The 23,342-nt window shown below is 42.4% G+C and overlaps 1 protein-coding gene across 1 annotated transcript in view; it reads left to right on the top strand.

Annotated features, from left to right (window-relative positions):
• The window catches only part of LOC311265262 (glycine receptor subunit beta-like), a 264,340-nt gene that overhangs the window by 164,508 nt on the left and 76,490 nt on the right, over positions 1–23,342 (top strand). The window contains exon 8 of the mRNA XM_084366739.1: positions 4,590–4,742. Coding sequence (XP_084222865.1) covers positions 4,590–4,742 — 153 coding nt within the window. The remainder of the gene's footprint in view (positions 1–4,589; positions 4,743–23,342) is intronic.

Raw genomic sequence — 23,342 nt, forward strand, 5'->3', positions numbered from 1 at the left:
ACTTCGAGATGAACACTGTCTGGAATTTATTAAAAACCAGATACTAGATTATTGGCTGAATAACGAGGGCTCAGTGTCAAACCCAGCTGTAGAGTGGGATGCATTTAAGGCAGTTATTAGAGGTCAACTTATTCAGCACTGTTCATATCTGAAAAAGAGATCTGTTCAACGTCTTCAGGAACTGGAGGTGGAAATAAAAAATCTGAAAAATATACATTCTTCCCAATCTGACCACCCCACCCTTCTTAAACTAAACAAACTAAAAGTAGAATTTAACTCCATATTACAGAAGAAAGTTGAATATGCATTATTCAGAAATAAACACAAATATTATGAACAGGGGGAAAGAACGGGGAGATTTCTGGCGAAGAGGGCAAAGCAGCAGTATACCCTATCAATGATACCAGCTATACAGGACGATAGAGGCGACCTGAAGACAGATGAGACAGACATTAATACTATTTTTAATACATTTTATGAAGACCTTTATAAATCAGACAACCCTGGTTATCACGATATAAGATCCTTTTTATCTAGTGTAAGATGTCCAACCCTGTCAGATGAGGAACGGTGTGAAATTGGAGCGGACATTACATTGGAGGAGGTTAAAAAGGCCATTGGGGACTTACAGAGTGGGAAATCTCCGGGGGAGGATGGCCTCCCAGCTGAACTTTACAAAGCCTTTTCAGACTTACTTGCCCCAAGATTACTTAAAGTCTTTAAGGACGCGTTAGAGAGGGGATCTCTTCCACACAGTATGCAAACTGCTATAATCACGTTGATTCATAAAAAAGGCAGGGACCCACAACAATGTGATAGCTACCGACCCGTTTCATTGATTAATGTTGGTGCCAAGCTACTAGGGGTGTGCAGAGCAGCCGATATTTGTATCTGTATTTGTATTTGTTGAGGGGGGAAAAGTATTTGTATTTGTATTTGTATTCGAGTAAAATTCAAAATAGGCGTAAACATTTTTTTTTTTTTGAGTTACACTTCTAATTTTCGTTATTGTGTAAGTATTCTTTAATTATCCATTATAATAATTATGGATATGCAATATTGGCTGATGTTTTTCCATAAATCCAGCAATGAACATGTAACAAGGAATGTCATTGAAAAGAAAATAACATAACAGCCATTACCTCATCCATGGTTAAACCAACAACTAATAAAATATCATTGTGAACATTATGAAGCCCACCACCACCCGTCCTTGTTGGAGGACGTTGAACAGACATAATAAAAACAAATAAGACTTAAAAGAACTGTTCTTTCTAATGCACAGAATTCCAAGAACTAAACTTGATCTGTAAATAATATGACATAGTAGCCTATAGCTAACGGTCATTATGCTTCTGGCCTCTACCTGGTCTTTTTACTAAACTTAACCAACTCCTTTGTTCATTGCCTAAAACCCAACCAAAGCACCGAGCAAAGACTTTTTTTTCTCCCCCGGTCTGCTGTCAGCAGGGTCGCCGGCTGCAGCAGCCTCGCGCCCGTGAAGTGGGCTCAAGCCGCGTTCAGCCGCGCTCGAGCGGAGCGGGGGAGAGAAACAATGTGTATTTCTTTTACTCTGTGGAAGATCTCCCAACGGAGTGAGGGACAAAGCAAGTGGGACAGATCTGCCCAGTCCCTGAGCAGCGCGCGTTTCACAGACAAGCCACAACGCAGAGTGTAAACAACGTCACCTGGTTCAGCAGCACCATGGACAGCTGCAGGGGCAGGGGGGTCGGAACAGCAGTGTTTCGACGCCCCCACCCCCGACTCCTGAACGTCACTCACTCACTCATCCGGGCATGTACTGCGGTCTCATGAGGATACGTAGCTTTTTGATATGATGTTTTTCTTGTTCCCAAATACAAATATTTTTTAAAGTATTTGTTCGAAATAAGTATTTGTAAAAAACACGTTATTTGTGCCTTTCCGAATACCGTATTTGGGTTCGGCTCCACCCCTACAAGCTACTTTCTAAGATTTTGGCGTCTAGACTGGAGGCTTTCTTACCAAAACTTATTCACCCAGACCAAGATGGGTTTCATTAAAAATAGGACATCATCTGGCAATCTCCGCAGGTTGCTTCATCTCATGTGGCAAGCTGGAAACGAGCCTGACATAACTGTTGCTTTCTCACTTGATGCTGAGAAAGCTTTCGACAGGGTGGAGTGGACGTACCTTTTTCAAACATTAGAAAACTTTGGCCTTGGTCCCTCTTTTATAAAATGGGTCAAATTATTATATCACAATCCTAAGGCATCTGTGGTAACAAATGGCAGGAAATCCCCCCCTTTTCAGCTTCATAGAGGGACAAGGCAGGGCTGCCCTTTATCTCCCTTTGCACTGGTACTTGAACCATTAGCAATTGCTATTAGGCAAAATGACAACATAGTTGGCATTAAGGCTGGTGGTGAGGAACATAAACTGCTCCTATACGCGGATGATATTTTGTTAATATCTAGAAGCCCTGCGACATCAGTGCCTCACATTCTAACCTTGATTGACTCTTTTTCAGGCGTATCAGGATACAAAATTAACTGGTCGAAGTCTGAGGCAATGCCCTTATCAAGACTTTGCCCACCTAGTGTTAGGCAGGGTTGGCAATTTACATGGCAGCCATCTGGTTTGACGTATCTGGGTATCAAGCTCACTCCACGGCTGGACAATATTATGACAAACAATCTACTCCCATTAATTCAGAAAATAGAGTCTGTTTTACAAAATTGGACCAAACTGGGGTTGTCCCTTTTAGGGAAAATTAATATTTTAAAGATGGTAATAGTCCCTAAAATTAACTATCTAAGTTATATGCTACCATTAAGCTTACCGCGCAATACATTATTGAAATATAATGACGCTGTATACAACATTTATGGGCTGGTAAAAAAACATATATAAATCGGACAAAACTTTATGCGGCCATAGAGGACGGGGGCCTGGGCCTCCCCCATATAGACTGGTATCATTAAACTTTTTGTCTGAAACAGTTATCCAAACTATATATGACAGCTGAACAAGCTCCGATGTGGGTGTCTATAGAGAAAGACCTTACATACCCTCTCCCTGTCCAGGCTTTTATTACTCAAACCAATGGTGTTGTCCCTTATGATAATCCAGTCCTCACCTTTTCACGGGAGACATGGGCAATCTCACATAAGATCATGGGCTCGAATCCCACTTTTACACATAAAACTTTTACAACCCTTAAAATATGTAAAAAAAAACATTCTACTGGGTTGGATGGGTGAAATTGGGAATTGTTTATATTGGGGACTTATTTGACGGAGACCAACTTATGTCTTTTGAACAATTAAGACACAAGTATACACTCCCAAATAAAGAATTTTGGAAGTACTTGCAGTTGTGGAGTTGTATCTTGGCGCGCCTCAGACAACTACCGCTTATATCCGGAACTGAGATACGGGGCAGGCTGGAAAAGGATGGACACTCCAAAAGGAAGACATCATGTTTTTACAACTTGTTGAGGGGATCTCAACCACCCAAATTTGAAGGCCTTAAGAGATGCTGGGAAAGGGACATAAGGGAAAAGATAACTGATGAAACATGGGGGGATATTATTGGGTCATGGTTTAAAGTGTCAAGGGAAATGCAGAGTCGTTTGATTAATTATAAAGATATTAATATAATTTACTGGACCCCAAGTAAAATGGCAAGGCTAGGACTCAGAAGCTCTGACTTGTGTTGGAGATGTGATACTATTTGTGGCACTCTCTTACACACGTTGTATTCATGCCCCATGATAGATCTCTTATGGTCTAAGATCATCTCCTTCATCAATTCAGTGATGACTTCTTTCTTTGGTACAGGGACCAATGCTCTGCCTATTGGGTGTAATACCGAAGGGATGTGGTCTAAATGCCCACCAGATCTCATGGTCCAGAATAGCACTTATCACTGGATGCAGGATAGTGTTGCGACACTGGAAAACTAAAGGAGACATATCAGTGAAGGAATGGTTCGACGAAATGGCCAAAATTTCCTCCTATGAAAGACTATGTTATAAGCTGATAGATAGGCAAGATATATACATGAAAATATGGGGCCCCTATGTTACGGTAACCTGAGATGCTGAAGAGTTGCACCCTTTACAATAATATTGTTTTGTTCTGGGTTTTTTTTTTGGTTTATATGATATGTATAATTAGAGGTATTATTAAGTTTGCATAATACGATGTACCATTTGGTACATATGATGTATATCGGATAGAATATATACTGTATATAATGCTCGGTCTCTGTTTTTCCCTTTGTCCTTGTTCTCTGTCCTTGTACTGTCTTACGTGTAGTTTTCTGTGATTATTTGATGGATGGCACATTTTATTGGCCATGTGTTTTAGTATGTTTTTCCTTTTGAAAAAACAAAAAAAACAAAATGATGAAAAAAAAAAGAGCTCGGCTGTCAGGAAATCAAACTGAAAAACCCCCCACTGAATATGCACCTCTGGTTTTCTTCTGTACTATGAAATTTTAAAGATTACTTAAGTCTCCCACTAATTTTCATCCTCTGTTAATGTTGTTTATAGAAGAGAACATTTTTGAGTAATCCATAATTTCTCCTTTGCTGTCTTTTCTAGGATACTACACCTGTGTGGAAGTGATTTTTACATTGCGTCGGCAGGTTGGTTTCTACATGATGGGAGTTTATGCTCCAACTCTGTTGATTGTTGTATTATCCTGGTTATCATTCTGGATCAACCCTGATGCGTCAGCTGCAAGGGTGCCACTGGGTGAGTGCCATAAATACACATTTTATATACTGTATTTACATCAATTCATACTCATGACAATCCCTGAACACTGACATGTAACTGAACCACACCTTGCAGAATTTTGCAACTGTATTTTATTTAACCTTTTTATTTATTTTTTCCCAAGACTGCCAAAAAACAGTATCATTATTCTTTATTGCTGATATTTGCATCTAGTGACTGGTACTAGATGTATGTCATGTAACACAGCTGCTTGTTAATCTAAGTCAGTTGTTTTTTTGGGCCCTAACAGTGTTTAGTTTAGAATTTTTCCAATGTTGTCAAGCTCAGCTAATGGCCCATTAGGTTCGTTTTGAGGCCATCTTGAATTGATGTCTATTGTAGGAGATACACAAATAATAAATGTAATTTATTAATCACTCAACAAAACATTCGTAAATGGGGCACCACCTCCGTTGTTTTATCTATTAATCCTGAGGTAATTAATGGCCGGTCGGATCTTCCGTTGTTACTTAATACAAGGTAAATTAAATTAAATTCACTTCCTCTGAATCAGGTTGTGATACTTAACAATATATTAAACAAATCAAAGCAGAACTTTGTTCTGTAAGCACTTAACAAAAGTGAGAGCACTTAAAGAAAGTGAATCAATACCGCGAATTATAAAAATGAGAAAAATCAACACGTGGTCGATTCTGCTGAGATTGCTGTCTTGGAGCGTGTCGCAAAGTAAAGTAAAGAGTTGAAAAATTAAAAAGAACAGAGAGGACAGAGAGCGATGTCTCTCCGTTTTATCATCCCAGCTGGCAGGCGGGACTAAAGGGGCGGGCTGACAGTGTTCACACTTTAGACAATATTATAAGTCTAAACTCACAAAACTTAATTCAACTAAACTACTGTTTTTAATGTTTCGAGATTGTGTTTCACCTTTCCCAGAATTTCACCATGGCTTAATAGGTGGACTTTGTCTAACATGAAATAATATGACATGATTAAAATCACTTAGCATTCAAAAGGAATTAAAACTTGATCAAAACATAAAAACACACTTGAATATACGGTAGAACTGATCACTTATACATATTTCTTCTAGTTCTAGCTTAATACTTGTTTAAAAAAACATATCAGAGACATTTACTGGTAATCAAAAAAAAACGTATTAAACAAAATATCTCCTGAAAGTCTGTCCCAATCGTACCAGGACTCACCATCAGGAGGTGCTGTGGTTCCACCGAACACAGGATACATTAAATATTAAAACTTGATCTCAGCCAAACTTCATCGCAGAGAACGTGGGAAAAATCAGTTTTATGAACTTTCTTCACTGTTTCCTAATTTGTTAAAATTGAGAGGATGAGATCCTGGTTTAATGGTTATTTAGAACTTGCTTGAAATCTGGATGAGTACAGAAACCATTATAGATTAGAATGCCGCAGATAAGAGACACATGGTAACCATTGAGGGACAGGAGGATTAGAAAAACAAAGAAGAGGCCAAGAGTACTTTTACTCTGGAGAGTGTACTTGTTGATTCTATCAGGAGAGACACAGGTGAAGAGGAGAGAGACTGCACGGTGTCTCTTTCCTGAAAACAGTCAGCTTGCAGATGAAAGGAGTAATTAATGCAAGAAACAAGACCTCAATGGAATGCAGAGGCGATGGACATGTGTTCCTACATTATGCAAGTGGCGAAAAACAGCAATATTCATTACTCCTGAGTCACACCACATTCAAAGACAAATGTATCCACTTTTCATATAATTCTCACACCAGGAATCAAATGCGAAGGCCATTGACATACAACCACTCTTTATTGGTAAAACAACAGGCAAATGACAAATTTTAGGCTCATAATAATGTCTTTTTTAAAAATATATATATATTTTCTACATTGTAGATTAATACGGAAGACAAAAAAAACAAAACAATACAAGAACACATATAGAATTTTGTAGTAAGGAAAAAAAACAATTATATTTTAATTTCTTTAAAGTCGCAACCTTTTGGTTGCCAGCTTCATAAAGTGGCTGCCTGGAATGGGTTTCAGTCTTGAAGGAGTTCCCATTAGCACTTGGCTGCTCTCTTCCTTCATTCTTCTGTCCAACTCATCTCAAATCATCTCCATCGGGTTTAGGTCAACTGTCAACAGTCCAAACAGTGTCACAGTCAAAGCATCCCCACACCTCCTCTTTTATGCGTCACGGTGGGAACCACGCATACAAATCTGTTTAGCTTCTCCACATCTCACAAAGACATAGGAACCAGAAATCTCCAATTTAGACTCATCAGACTAATGTACAGATGTTCAATGATCTTATGTCCTTGCGGTTTAATAAAGGCAGCTAAACATGTATACATTTGCAAGAATGAATGAATGACAGCATGAATGAAGGGTTGAATTAATCCCCAAACTATTGCCAACAGAATGAATCAATCAATCAATGAATGGAGGTTATCATTGGAGACAGCCAGATGATAATCGCTGCACAGTAGGTTCAGTGAAGCAGCTAATGTCACTTCTTCAGGATGGCTTAGATAAGACCTATCTGAGGAGATACAAAGTCATGTGCTCTCTGGTCTTGTTGCATTCAGTGACAGGCTGCAGAGTTGGGATGTATGGAGCCAAAAAGCAAGTGACGGATTTGCTTGTGGCTACAAGGATCTTTGCAGTCTTTCTTCTAAGTTCAGAGTTCATTGTTGAGCTGGGTGATGAGCAAAAGCCAAGAGTCAGGACAAGAACCAGCAGGGACAAGAGGATGAGCCAAAAGAACAAAAGAGAATTTGAGGACGCAAAAAACTGTAGAGGTTTATAGTCTAGGGGCGTGTTTTGGAAGAAAGCAGATTTGGCACTCTTTACCAATTACTGAACAGAGGAATCAAGAAAGCAAACAAAAAGCAAACAAGATTAAAATAGAAATACAAAACAACCACAGTGACGGTTAAAAAAGTTAATAGCTGATAGTGGACAGTTATTTAGTAAACACCTAAAGCAGGTTAGGGTTAGGGTTATTTTAATCTTATAGGAGGGCCACTTCAGCATTCAAGAACTACTGTCAATCAATTAAAATATTTAATCACAATTAAAGGCACGATTGCCCATATTTGCCATTAATCGCAAATTCATCACACCTTTTTTATTTGTTCTAAATGTACCTTAAAGGGAGGACTTCCAGTATGGCAGTGCACTAGGTGGATGGTTGTCTCGCCCTCCGTAAAATTTTTGACGAATTTCCTACAATACACTAAACTAGTTGTCACCAAGAGTAAGCGGAAGAATTGCTAAAAATACCTTGATTGCAGCTTTGCAAGGCAGGGTTAAAGGTCGTGGAAAATCTTCACAGCCTAAAATAGAATTTACTCCGGCTAAACAGAGTGGTGCGGCTACAGCTAATGCTAGCCCAATGGCGGAGTTGAATGCTAACGTAAACAATGCGTAGCTCTGCCTTTGCTCAATCTGCTTTTTCTGTTAAATCATGGAACAATCTCTCAACTAATCTGAAACTCGGTACAGACTTCAGCGTTTTTTCCCGGGAAGTCAAAAAATGGATCCTAAGAAACCAGTCATAGCATTAATCTTAACCCTAAATTATTTTTAACTTTGTCAAAGTATGAAGTATTTTAATAACTGTATGTTTCTATTACCTTCTGATATGAAATATGTTTTATACCGGAGTGTTTGCGATGTGTGAGCGGGTGTATATACGCATATGTGTATGGATGTTTGGTCTGTTATGTAAGTTGACAATTTTTATCCTTTTATTGTTCTCACTCACCTGCCCAGGGACTACGGATGGAAAGTAGCTAAATCCGGTACAAAGCATCTTCTCTCATCTTGAGACTAATGTTATTTTGTACATTGTCCCTGATACAAATAAACTTATTAAAAAAAAATAAATAAATACTGAAGGAGCTACTACCCAGCCAATTCTTGAAGCAATCAGAGACTTAAAAACTGACTTCTGAGGCAGGTTTAATTGAGTCCTGTCAGCAATTGAAGGAGTGAGAAAAGACGTTGGTGAGTGCTTGGAATGTGTTAAGAGTGCAGAGACTCGCATCTCCAAGACAGAGGATGCTGTTAGCAGCCTAGTGGCCAGGGTCCGCAGCCTTGAAAACAAAAACAAAGATATGGAGGACAAGATTGTCGACTTAGAAGCAAGATCTAGAAGATCTAACCTAAGGCTGGTTAACCTCCCAGAGGGTGCAGAGGGCAATGATGCCTGCTCTTTCTTCGAGGCTTGGATCCCGGAGGCCCTGGGCTTAACTTCATCTAATACAAAACTAATCTTGGAGAGAGCCCATCGTGTGGGACCAAGCGAGACAAGATGAGAGTTCTGAACGCGGTCCGAAACAAAAAGGAGATACTCTACAAAGACAGAGCAGTTCGGTTTTACCCCGACCTAGCGTCTGGGATACACAAGAAACACAAGGCTTTTGACGCCGTGAGGCAGAAGCTTCGCAACACGGGAATAAGAAATGGAATACGGTTTCCCGCAAAGTTGCTGCTAACCCACAACGGCAACACACGGTCTTTTGATAAACCATCCAACGTGGAGGACTTCATCAGACGCATTCAAGAGGAGGAAAGACGTGATGAGTAGCTGTAATGGAATAACTTCATGGCTTTACTGCTTAGTATAATAACTTAGTTTCCATTGGCAGTAGGTGCTAATGTAAACAGTGCTTGTGAAAACCTTTTTTTCTTTCTTCTCTCTCGTGTGTATGTCTGTGTTTGTTTGTGTGTATGCATGTGGTTGCATGTATATATGTATAATATTTACTATTATTTGGACAAATATTTCTGAAAAACCTAACCTGCCTTTGGCATTTACTACTTATTATTTGGTTCTTATTTATTTTCTTATTCTTATTTATTTATTACCTTTCACTTTACTCTCATATTCTTGCCATCCGTAATGGTGCTGCCGAGGTAGTGGGGTAGTAATTAAATTCACTTCTTGGAACTGCAGAGGGTTGCAAAAACTCAAAAAAGTTAAGCAAGTAATGGGGAGATGAAAAGATATACTGTATTGTCAATTATTATTTTTCTGCAAGAAACACATTTGGCAGTGAAGGAGGATTCTAGGATAAGGAGGAGGTTAATATTTATGCACCAAATTATGATGACCCAAATTTCTTCAAATTTCTTGCTGGGGACTTTAATTGTACACTCGACCCCAACAAAGACATATCAACACATTCAGACTCAACCCACAGTAAAAGCAGAGCAATTATTCATCAGTTCATTAAGGATCTAAATTTGAGGGACATCTGGAGAGATAGGAACTCATCACACGTATTCACGAATTGACTATTTTCTAGTTTCAGCCAGTTTAAGGTAGCATTTAATTTTGCTTCAGAGGGAGACAAAGCCAACACAACAAACAAAAGAATCTATCTCCCTACCTTCCTTACACAAATCAAAAATACTAACAAAAAGACAAAATCTTACCTAACTCCTAAATAAGGAAAAACAGGAGAAAAAGGGTTAAAGAAAAGGCTTCTCCCTCCTACTGGGCTACCACACATAGCTTTCTATTTACAAAATTACATATCATTATCAGGTTGTAGATTACACTGAATTTCACAAACACAAAATACTAGATAGACACTAGTCCAAGTTGGATGTGGGCGAATAGGTGGAGAGGAAGACTGCAGTCAGTCGGTGCTTCAAAAAGGCTCTTCTCCTGCCTCTGACCAATCCTGGGTCGGCAATCAGACGGATCGAGCCAATCAGCAGGTCCAACCTGCTATCAATCACACACACAAACTCAGAGAAGACTGCTCACACCCTAGGAGGAGGAGGGACATATCAGCATCCAATATACACAAAATAATGACCCAGGGTCATAACATTTAAAAACTGAAAATCAAACATTTATCCCCTAATAAATATTTGATTCAGTGAGCATGTGACAGAGCATCAGTCATGACGTTGTTTAACCCCTTTTTATAATAGATCTCGATGTTGAAGCCTTGCACTAATAACGGCCAGCACTGATTACTGCTCTGCATCTGGTTCAAAAACACTAACGGGTTGTGGACGGAGAACACGACTGTAGGCACCGAGCTGGACCCGAGGTACACCGCGAAGTGCTGTAGCGCCACGAGAAGGGTTAAGGCCTCCTTCTCAATGGTGCTATAGTGTAGCTGATGTTTTTTGAACTTCCTCGAAAAATAACAAATCAGGTGATAAACACCACACTCATCCTCCTGCATGAGCACCGCGCCCACACCAAGAGCGCTGGCATCTTACTTCAAGCTTAAAAGGACGCACAAAGTTCGGCGCGGCCAGCACCGGAGCGCTGCAGAGGAGACCTTTGGTGGCCTCGAATGCCACTTGACATTTCTCTGACCACTTGAACTGAGTTTTTGGGCTTGCCAAGCTTGTGAGCGGAGCTACTGCCTTAGAGAAATTTTTACAGAAGGCCCTGTAGTACCCCGCCATCCCCAGGAACGGACGGAGCTCGCAACGCATTTGGGGAGCGGGAAAATCAACGATGGCTTGCACTATTACCCTCAATGGGCAAACCTGACCTTGCTCCACCTGTTTGCCCAGGTAGGTGACGGCGGCCTTTCCGAACTCACATTTTGCCAGGTTAAGGGTGAGGGAGGCGGCACACAAACGGTCGAATATATCGTGAAGGGTATTGACATGTTTAGTTCAAGTAGATGATTATGCCACAATATCATCCAAATAGACTTCACAGTCAATAACACCACACAGAACAGTACTCATCAGCCGCTGGAAGGTGGCAGGTGCATTTCTAAACCCAAACGGCATGACGGTGTACTGCAAAAAATTATCCAGAGTGACAAAGGCACTGATCTCGGATGCACGGCAAGTTAGTGGGACATGCCAGTACCCTTTCAGGAGGTCTAATTTTGTCATGTACTTGGCAGATCCGACATGATCAATGAGGTCATCCATAAGTGGTAACGGGAAGGAGTCTGGCTTGGTAATGGCGTGAACCTTGTGGTAATCATTACAGAAACGTGGGGTCTGGTCGGGCTTTGAGACAGGTATCGAAGGGGAGCTCCAAGAGCTATTGCTTGGGACGGCGAAACTGTGATCAAGAAGGTATTGTACTTCTTTTTGCATCATGGCACGTTTTATTGGATGGACATGATAAGCACGCTGTTTAAGGGGTTTGTGATTTTCCATGTCAATATCATGTTCGATTACATTAGTTTGGCTGGGAATGTCACCAAAGAGAGTTGGAAAGTCTTGAATGAGACCACGAATATCGGACCCGGTGGAGTCGGACAGATGTTCAAGGTATAAATCTAAATGACTCAGAATCTCAGAATTTCGGAGGTGCGCACAGGGGACAGAATTGTGCCTGTCATCAAGTCTGTATGACAGACATGGAGACTACAGGTGCAACAACAGGGGTTGGATCAGCACAATCCTCACGACCAACATACTTTTTCAGCATGTTGATGTGGCATACGCAAGTTTTCTTTCTGCGGTCAGGTGTTCGGATTACATAATCTGTCTCACTGAGTTGCCTATCAACCAAATACAGTCCTGAAAATTTGGCTTGCAGAGCAGAACCAACGACGGGGAGCAAAACCAATACACGGTCACCTGAATGGAAGGCCCATGCAACAGATTTTTTATCAAAACGCACTTTCATTTTGTTTTGGGCAGCTGAGAGTGATCACATGCATGGTGCAATCGCTCTCAAAATGAATTTACATAGTCCAGAATATTTTCTCTGGAGCCAGAGGAGGAGGCGTAACGGACCGCGCACAGTGTGGCCAAAAACTAGGTCCGCTGGACTAAAACCAAGGGACTCTCGTGTCACTTCCCTCATTCCAAACGGCAGCAGCGGCAGCCCCTCATCCCATTCTCGGGTTGACTCCGTGCAGAATTTACAAAGCAGAGTTTTGAGTGTTTGGTGAAATCTCTCCAATGCACCCTGGCCCTCTGGGTGATAAGCACTGGAGGTGCGGTGCTTAACATTCAACTTGATCATGACCTGGGCAAAGATTTCGGACATAAAATTTGAGCCCTGGTCACTTTGGATATGTCTGGGAAGGCCGAATGTGGAAAAGAATTTGACTAGTGCCTTCACGATGACTCGGGCTTTCAACAAGCGCAGAGGGACTGCTTCAGGGTAACGGGTGGCAGCACACATTATGGTGAGGAGGTATTGATTACCGGACTATGTTTTTGGAAGAGGCCAAACGCAGTCAACAATAACATGTTCAAATGGTTCTCCGATGACAGGGATTGGTTTCAATGGAGCAGCTGGAATCACCTGATTGGTTTGACCGGAGATCTGGCAAGTGTGGCACGAACAACAGAATTTCACAATATCGGATTTATCGGACACGATCATATGTTTTTTTAACACCTAAATGGCCGGTCACGAGCCAGACTCAGGACCTGAGGACAGAATGGCTGTGGCACTACAATTTGGCGCACAGACTGGTGCGTAAAACCAGAGCCAGGAGACCAGCGTATTCACAGTCGGGTTTTCAATTACCTCGGGTGATGGAAAAACTTTCCCTCCTGCAAAATCATTTCCGAGAATAAGATCCACACCCACTATTGGTAGCTTGGGACGCACGGCAAACAGAATCAATTTGGGTTTTTTTTTATTCCACTTGTCATGACCGGCTCAAGAAGCCATGACAAGAGACAGTGAGATGTGGATAAACGTAAAGATTAACAATATTTATTTAAGTAAAGTGCACAAATCATAATAATGCCATGAGGTGTGAACGTGTGGTTATCAGTGTGTCTGCTGATGGGTGCATGTGAGTTATGTGTGCGGAGCATTGTAAAGTGCAGAAACCAGGCCGAAGCCAACAAAACAACACAATGGAGCCGTTTGTTTTACCTGCTGCCTGCTATTCACCTCTGGTGCTCATCACCATCACCACGCCCTCCCCCTCAGCAACCTGGTACCAAGGAAGCAATTTTAAGAGAGGAGGAGAGAGACAGGGACACAAAGAGGCAAACATGCATCATCAGCTTAAGTTAAACACTGGAAATGCTACTGACAATGTGGCAAGGTGAAGAGGGCCCGGGCGGGGATTGAACCCACACCTCCCGGGTAAGAGTCATGCGCGCTTGCCAGTCAGCCAAAGGGACATCCCTTTGGCCAAGTAGCCAGGGCACATGATCAATTGGAGGCATAGTGACCAGAACCTCAACTGTCACATCTCTCCCCCTCTTTTCACAAGCACGTCCTCGTGCTTCCGCGCAGGCTGCCACACATTAGGAATCCATGGACCCACCCCTAGTGCTACATGGACCCTGCCGACAACGCCAGAATGTGGCAAGGTGAAGAGGGCCCGGGCGGGGATTGAACCCACACCTCCCGGGTAAGAGTCATGCGCGCTTGCCAGTCAGCCAAAGGGACATCCCTTTGGCCAAGTAGCCAGGGCACATGATCAATTGGAGGCATAGTGACCAGAACCTCAACTGTCACAACAAGGTGCTCTGGACAATGCGTCTGCAACCACATTGTCAGAACCTTTAATGTGCCGGATGTCTAACCAGTACGATTGTAATAACAGAGACCACCGGATTAATCTCTGGTTGGGACCTTTTAGAGAGTTGAGAAAGGTCAAGGGATTGTTGTCGGTGTAGACCACCACAGGCACAACACCAGAACCCACATACACGTCAAAGTGTGTTTAAGCCCACACCAAGGCTAGTGCTTCCTTCTCTATTGTTGAGTAATTGAGCTGGTAGGAATTGAACTTCTTAGAAAAGAAGCTCAGAGGCTTTGCAACACCAAAGTCGTCCTCCTGCAGGAGAACAGCTCCCGCCCCCACGTGGCTGGCGTCCACCTGCAGGGAGAACGGGCAATCGAACCGCGGGGCTGCAAGAACTGGGGCATCACACATTAACATCTTTACTCGTTCAAAAGCCTGCTGACACACAGGGGACCAGACTAAGGTTACTTTTGCTTTCAACAAATCAGTAAGGGGCGCAACTACTTCAGAGAAGTTCCTACAGAAGCTCCTATATTAGCCCACTAAACCGAGAAAAAGCATTAACTCCCCAGTGAGCAAAAAGTGGTCTAGATCACGTCTTTTAGACATCTTTTATGGACATCCAAGACGTCTAAAAGACGTCCTCAAGTTACCGCTTGAGAGCATTGTGGGTCAGAGCCGTTCTGGCTTGTCAAAGTCTGTCTTTCGTTAGAAACCACTTGCACGGTTTCAGACACAGCAAGTTGCTGTAGTGTCATGATGATGATTTTAATAACGATGTTCTTCTTCGTTGCTTCGAGTGGTGGTTCTCAGGCTCTGATTTTATGAACTAAATTTAACTTCTTGGATAAAATAACGGAGGATGATACGTTGATCAGGCGGATCTTCCGTTGTTACTTAATACAAGATAATCTAAATTAAGTTCACTTCCTCTAAATCAGGTTACGATACTTAACTGTATAATAAAATTAAAACAGAACTTAGTTCTGGTACAAACTTAATAAAAAGAAGCTAATCAATACTGCGAAAAATATAAAAATGAGAAAAATCAATGCGTGAGCACTTCTGCTGATATCGCTGTCTTGAAGCGTTTTTCAAAGTAAAAGTAAAGAAAAATTAAAGACGAGAGTTTCAAAAATAAGAGTGAGACTAAGAATAACTAAGAACTTAAAAGACTGAAAAACAAAAACTACTTGAAAAACTTGAAACTGAAACTGCTAAACAACTTGAAACTGAGGAGAGAAGTGATGTCTCTCCGTTTTGTTGTCTCCAAAAGGCGGGCGGGCCTGGGGGCAGGACTGCCAGCTTTTGTGTCTCCAAGTAGATAGTGGAAAGTGTGAAGATTCACAGGAACTCACTAAAACTAAACTATAGTTTTAAACGTTTCAAAACCATGCTTCACCTTTCACTGAATCTCACCATGGCTCAACAGATGGACTTTGTCTATCATGAAAAAGGATTATGTCATGATTAAAAATCACTGAACAATTTAAGGAAATTAACTGGATCAAAATAAAAACACACTTGAATATACCGTAGAACTGGTAGAATTGATAACTTATACTTATTCCTCCTAGTTCTAGCTTAATACTTGTTAAAACAAACATATCAGAGACATTTGCTGGTTATCAAGGAACTTATTACACAAAAGATCTCCTGGAGGTCTGTCCCAATCGTACCAGGGCTTATCCTCACCGAACACAGGACACATTAAACATTAAATCTTGATTTCAGTCAAATTTCATCACAGAGACACAGGGGAAAGTTCAGTGTCATCAACTTCTTATGCTGTTTCGTAATCTGTTAACATTAAGAGCATAAGTTCCTGGTTTAATGACAATTAGAACTTGCTTAAAATCTGGATGAGTACAGAAACCATTATAGGTTGGAATGTGTGATAAGAGAGGCATAGTCGTAAACCATTTGGGCAGGAGGGCTAGAAAAACAGAGGAGAGGCCCAGAGTGCTTTTACTCTGGAGGGTGTATTTGATAATTCTCGTCACAGGAAGACAAGAATACACAGAACATCAGAGTCGTTACCTTATTTACAATTGCAAAGAAATAAGTTGTAACACATGATTATGACAGTTCTTCATTTCCTCTGAAAGGAGATTCATTTGATGATGAACTCGACCGACCTGAGAGAAAGGAGTGTTCATCTTGAGTGGGGGAAGAGGGCAAAAAGGGTTATTCAAGCTGAAAATAAAGAAGAGGGGTTTTTCCTGGGATGCGTCAATCTGATGGTTTCATTGGAAGCAAAACAAGTCAGGTGAAGAGGTGAGAGACTTCATGGCGTCTCCTTCCTGAAAACAGTCAGCTTGCAGATGAAAGGAGTAATTAATGCAAGAGCAGAACCTCAATGGAATGTAGAGGCGATGGACATGTGTTCCTACAAAAGTACAACTGCTTCAAGACTTGGGGGACAAATGGGATGAGAAGTTCGACCCCTGATCAGACTGAATTACCTTCGGAATCCCAAAAACCAAAAATGAACTGGCTGAGCGCGCGCACAACAGGCCGCGTTATCGTGTGTAATGGATATGCAGCGGGATAGTGTATAGTCTGGAGGTACACAGCACCAGACCTGGAAGGAGGCAATGGCCCCACACAATCAATGATCAAGTGCTCGAAAGGCTGACTGACAGCTGGAATAGGGAACAAGGGCCCGGGCGCTATTCCCGGGTTGGGTTTACCTCTAAGTTGGCATATATGACAGGTCTTGATGTACCCAGCAACATCCTGCTTCAGACGCGGCCAAAAAATGTTTTCCTGACCCCCCAATGGCCAGCATCATCATGTGCCAACTTCAGCACAGCATCCCGAAACTTAAATGGCACCACGACCTGGAAGACCGGGTCGGCAACAAAATCGTCACCTTGGGGAACCCATTTTCTCAAAAGAATGTCATTGTCAACAACATAACCCCGAGAGCTCTCACTCACGTCTTCTGGCGGAAGCACCTGCTCAAAAAGAGCTGCTAAAGAAGGGTCAGCTTGCTGTTCAGTCTTCAGGTCTTACAACGAAACTGAGAGAGGAACATCTGACATGGAAAATGCAACCAGCTCCGATGCGTCGTGCCACGCACCTTTAGACGGGCAGCCGTGAACAGCAGCATCAGCATGCGCCATGGCACGCGTCACCGCGCAGGCTGTGAAGACCTCTGGAAAATACACTTCACACTTGTCTGGATGTGTACTGACCAAGGGGACAGAGAAAACAACAAGGGGCGGTGGTGAACCATCAGCCCAAACACGGGATCCCGCCACGCCATTAGCCAAAATGAGCGTAATGCCCTCAATCGGCAGTGCTGGACGCAAGCCAACCGCCACCTGACCCTGAACAAGGTCCGAGAACAACTGAATGTTATGCAGCGGGACATGCAAAACCTGCATGCCTACCCCCAGCACAGGAACAGTGAGCCCAGTATCACTCTTCTCTGAAAAAGGCGACACCAAAGCCTGGATAAAGGAGTCAAACGCAGCCGTGTCACGCAGGATTTTACCTGGCACCTTCTCCTCACTTCCCACCAAAGAGACAAATCCACCAGACACAAAAGGTAAGAAAACATCAAGCTCACCAGCTGCAACATCTCGCTGCAACACCCCGTTACTCAAATGAACCCCAGGCACCTTGGGCGCCGACACCGCTAAACACGCACCCTTCACATGCGTCATGGGATGCTTAGCCTTAGCTTTCAAAACATAACAATCAGCTTCCCAGTGACCTTTCTTATGTCAGAAGTTATAAATCTTCTTGGCACCTCTCACGCCACGAACCCTCACATCAGCTCTAGCCGGATGAACAGGAGAATACACATCACACACCCCGGCACTCTCAACAAAACCAGAGCCGCGAGCGTGCCCCTCTCCAAACGCACGCCTGTGTGTCAGGACATAATCATCTGCCAGCGTAGCCGCTTCCATGGCAGTCTTTACCTTTTGATCGGTGATGTGGGTCGCAATATTCTCAGGAACAGAGTTCTTAAATTGCTCTAACACTATCAGATCACATAAATCTTCAAAACACACTACTGCCAGCGCAGCGCGCCAGCGCGTAAATGACCCAACAGGTTGCGGGCAAACTCCAGGTGTGTCTGCTTCTCAGCTTTCCGCCACGTCAGAAACAGTTGACAGTAAGCTTCGGGGACCAGCTCATAGACCTTGAGAACGGCAGACTTCACCACCGAATAACTCTGGCTATCAACAAAGGACAAGGATGAATAGGCCTCTTGAGCTCTCCCAGTCAAAACACATTGTAACATTAACGTGCGCGCCAACTCTGGCCACTTTCTCGATGCAGCCACGCGTTCAAATAGAGAGAAAAACGTCTCTGGATCCTTCTCATTGAACTGTGTTCTCATGAACACACTACATTCATGCTTTTGGCCGAGGGTGGTTGGATTTGGATTAGGTTAATTGGAGATGGTGTTTTGGGTTGTCTAATTTGTGCTTTTCTTTTAAGAGTGGGACATGCGCTAATGAGATGTCCCTGTTCGTGACAGTAAAAACATTCCCGGATTTCATGGGCAGGAGTAGCGGCAAAAGTATTTCGACGAGCACTATTAGAGGATCTTACCCTTCGGTCCGTGGCAACCGGCTCCCGATGGACTGGGGAAGAAAAAACACTTACGTGCGTTCATGCAAATTCATCTGCCAGCACGGCGGCATCAGCAAGAGTCACAACTTTTTGCTTATTCAGGTAGATCATAATTTTATCAGGAAGCCGATTTTTAAACTCTTCCATTAACAAGAGCTCACGCAAACCCTCAAAAGTTTCAACTTTACAGGCTTCAACGTAGCGGCGATGCATTCAAAAACGTTGAAATATGAGTCTACTTCAGACTCTCTAAATCGTGGAACTAATGCAATGTGCCTGCTAACATCAAAACTGTCCTGGAGCGTCTGGGAGGGTGACTGTGTGGTTGAGGTACTGGCCGCAGCAGCAGCTCCCCGCTCTATCTCAAGAGCCTTCAACCTAAGATGCATGGCCTCCACCTCCAACTCCCGGTTTCGCACCTCCACCTCCTTTATGTGCAGAGTCAATTTCAATTCCTCTGCAGACATGCCAGTCTGAATAGGGAGGGCCTGGAGTGGGGCAGGAATACCAGCCAGTACCCCCCGGCTCAGCTCCAACTACAGGAGCTGGCTCATCAAACAAGCCTCTTTCAGTTAGATTATCAACCAGAAGCTCCTTTAACTCCTGTTTCTTAATGCTAACTGGCATAAACACAAACACACACTGCAATCATAATTAAATCAGCTTTCTTACATTTTTTTAGTGTCTCAATCAACGGATTTATAGTAAACTCTTCCAACTTAAACTCCATTTTTGCCACCCCCACAAAAGAAAAAAACTGCCAAACAAACAAGCAGAGATGCGGACTAAAAGACCAACCAAAACTCACCCGAGTCACGACAAGGATCGATAAAGGATAGAGCGGACGAGCCCCCAAATCATGTTACGCCCCTGGTCTAGGGGAACCAGAGACATGACATGAAGTGCTTCTCCCCATTCTTCCCACTCCCAAGAAGGCCAGTGTCACAGGGTATTTATATTTAAGGTAGCATTTAATTTTGCTTCAGAGGGAGACAAAGCCTACACAACAAACAAAAGAATCTATCTCCCTACCTTCCTTACACGAATCAAAAATAGTAACAAAAAGACGAAATCTAACCTAACTCCTAAATAAGGAAATACAGGAGAAAAAGGGTTAAAGAAAAGGCTTCTCCCTCCTACTGGGCTACCACACACAGCTTTCTATTTACAAAGTTACCAACAATCAGGTAATAGATTATACTGGATTTCACAAAGACAAAATACTAGTCAAGCTAGACACTAGTCCAAGTTGGATGTGGGCGAATGGGGTTAATAATTAAGGATGTATTTAGTCCTGCAGTTAGAGCAGCCTTACTGCTGCACTGTAGGCTACAGGAGGGGCCACCGTTGTTCAAGACACTGAGCAGGTTGGTTTTTTTTGTGTTTTTTTTTTTAGGCTGCTCCACTTAGTTTTTTTATTATTATTTATTTTTAATAGCCTGCTGCTCCACTCTGTCAATGTTAGTCCCAGGGTGACATTGTAAAAAGTAATCACGTGTGACCTGCTTCACTTTTGTCTCGCAAAGGTTATGATTCAGTCATTAAATAAAATAAATGCTTGCAACCTCTAACTGGATGAATGGAGGATGAACTTCATGAAAACTCTATGTGCATACAATGACTTGTCCAGGTGCTTCCCTACCCTTGCAGGTTTGCCTTTTTCATTCTGTCAACATCACGCTATTAATCAACATTTAGAAAATCAATTTTTCTTTTTTTACATTTGTGAATTGATTCTGGATTGCACAAGATGATAATTGGATTCTTATGGGAATAATTTTTTTACCCTAGCACTAAAGCACGGTATGAAATGGGGCCCTGGGGCTAAATAATAGCTAAATTAATAAAGACTGCAACGTTTGTGCAAGTTCAGATAGCTCCAGCGTCTGTGGCTCTTTTAGTGTCCCTTTTCTAACTTTTGGCAGGATGCTGTCTCTGCTCTCCCAGCCCAATGTGTGTCAAGGAGGGAAGCCCTTCCAACCAATGCACGTTATGCTTTAATAAAACCTTTGGAAGTAAACAGCTAGTACTTAATCAATACACCTGTTCCACAATCTGATAGCGGCGCACCAGTGTGAATCACCTCAGCTCTAGGAGGAGGACAGGAGGATTTAATGATAAGTGATGTCTGTGTGTTCTTCATCATCTCTGTATTATGTCAGGAAAAATATTTATTTTTCAGATTTGTTTTCAGTGAGATATCATTGAATGTGTGTTGAGACTTTGATCTAATAAACATTACTGTTGCTACCCAACAAATAACATTTGGTTATTTAATCCTGTTTTGTTTTTTAAAAGCAATAATTATTAATTATAATTATTAATGAAAATGACCTGATTAGCACTATTACATGAGCTGACTTTTTTTTTTCGACGTAGGTGGTACTCCCTTCTTCTTTCTTCTCTTTAGAGCATAGTCACTTTCTGGATGAATAGTAGTTCTGTCTAAGTATTCTATGAAGGGCTGCCAGATTTGTTTTTTTTCTTTGTAACCAGAACCTGCAAGTGAGAGTCTAACCTTCTGAAGTTTAATATGTGTGTTAATTTTCGATAGTTGATCCGAGAGCCAGACCATCCTAGCCGTGTTCGCCTTTTTCCTTTTTCATCCACTCGTGATGTCTGGGGTGTCGTTTGTCATTTTTAAAAACGTGGATTATTCAATAAAAGGTGGGAAAGCTTCCATTGTGTATGTGGAGGGCTGTGGTTTGGGAAATGTATGACAACCGATGTAGGAGCATGGTCTGAGATCAGTATACTGTGATACTCACTTGAGTTGACCCAATGCAATAGTCTATTATCAACGAAAAAAAAAGCCAATTCTTGAGTATGTACGATGAACGTGGGAGAAAAACGAAAAGGCTTTGGTGGATGGATTAAAAGACAATAAAATGTTATCATAAAAGATATCAATGTGGTAGCAGAGTTGGACAAAGTGAGGGGTCTAGAGGACGACCTATCTAGAACAGGATCCTAGGGGCAAACAACATAAAGAGAAAAGGAAAGAAAAGAGATAGAGAGAAAACAACAACAACAAAAAACCCTATTAACACATTTGAAACCTCTATATAGCTTCCAGTTTTTTTATACTCACTGATCCCATAACTTCACCACTCCCGCAGGACAAAATGTAACCCTTATAGCACAGACAGTCAGACAATAACAGAGAAAAGTTTAAGTGCCTCCTATATTGTAAGACCTAAAACCAAACTACTCACATGTGAGCATAAATGTTCAATACAACAGTCACTATGGAAAAATTTAGTATTTTAGCAAAAGAAAGAACAGTGCAAGTTTTCCCATTACTCAACCCCTTTAGAGCAGTAGAAGGCGGTATGTCCCAGGAATAGAAACCAAAGACATAAGTAGAGAGGCTGTTTCTTCATGTAACATAAGAAAAAGACAATCATCATAACTCCCACTGCGACGTAACAGGCATCCTTGTATTTAACTGATATAACCCCTAATAATAATTAAAAGCATGGTCAAGGGCCAAATGGGCCATGTGGCATAGTTAACCAAAACAAACAGGGGCAGACTCCATACACAACATTGGTTCAACAAGCCCAGATGGAGTTTTACAAAAACTAAAAAAGTCCCAATGTTCAAAAAGCGTCGTACGACACTAGTAAGAGTTCGCAGTCACTGTGTTAGATAATATCGTGTCGAGACACTCTTACCAGCTGGGCGAGTCATTCCGGACCCTGCACTGGTAACAGTGTTAGCATTAGCTGCTAGTAGATTAGCCTGTGCACCGACTACAGAGTCGGGGCAATGAAGCAGCATCATGGGGCGGGCATGGACCTCATGAAGGCAGCGGCTTCTTTGACTGAGGAAAAACATTTTCTTGCAATCTTTCTTGGTGATTTGGAGCTTTGCTGGATAAAGCAGAGATGGTCGGAGGCCCAGGTTGTACAGCTTAGCCATGACATTGTGGTAGGCCGCACATTGCTCTAATACGTTGGGGCAGTAATCCTCGTAGATGCGGACAGGCGAGTCACGGTACTTCAGGTCATTCCTCCGTTTGCGGGCCTCCCGGACTACCAGCTCTTTGGTCTGGTGCCGGTGGAAGCATATGATCACAGGCCTGGGCCTGTCTCCCTGTTGTAGCTTAGCAGCTAGGGAACGGTGGGCCCAGTCTAGCTCTGGTGGGGTTTGCAGCACTTGGTCCCCGAATATCTCCATCGGGACTTCAGAGAAAAAGGTTGTACAATCCTGACGTTATTATGTCGACTTCACCCCTTCAAATCGATGTTCTTGGCTTTGAGCTTAGCACAAGCCTCTGATAAAGTGGAGCATGATACTTCAAGGGCCTGGATGTGTCCTTTAGTTAAATTGCCGTTGGTCTCCAAACTCACAATTTGTTCACCAAAGTCAGTCACTGAGGCCTGTATTGTGTCTAGTTTAGCTTCAAGAGAGGAAAAAGCCGACCTGAGCTCAGCAGACAGCGCCGCCGATTGACTGGCGGTGCTCCTCCAACAAGCTAGCCAGAGCAGGCATGCTAATCTGGCGTGTTGTCTCTTTTGGTGTCTTTTTCCTTAGGCAACCTGGTTCCGGAGGCCATGAAGCGTGT

The sequence above is a fragment of the Pagrus pagrus genome (assembly GCF_965226575.1).
Source record: "Pagrus pagrus genome assembly, chromosome: 2".
NCBI lineage: Eukaryota > Metazoa > Chordata > Actinopteri > Spariformes > Sparidae > Pagrus > Pagrus pagrus.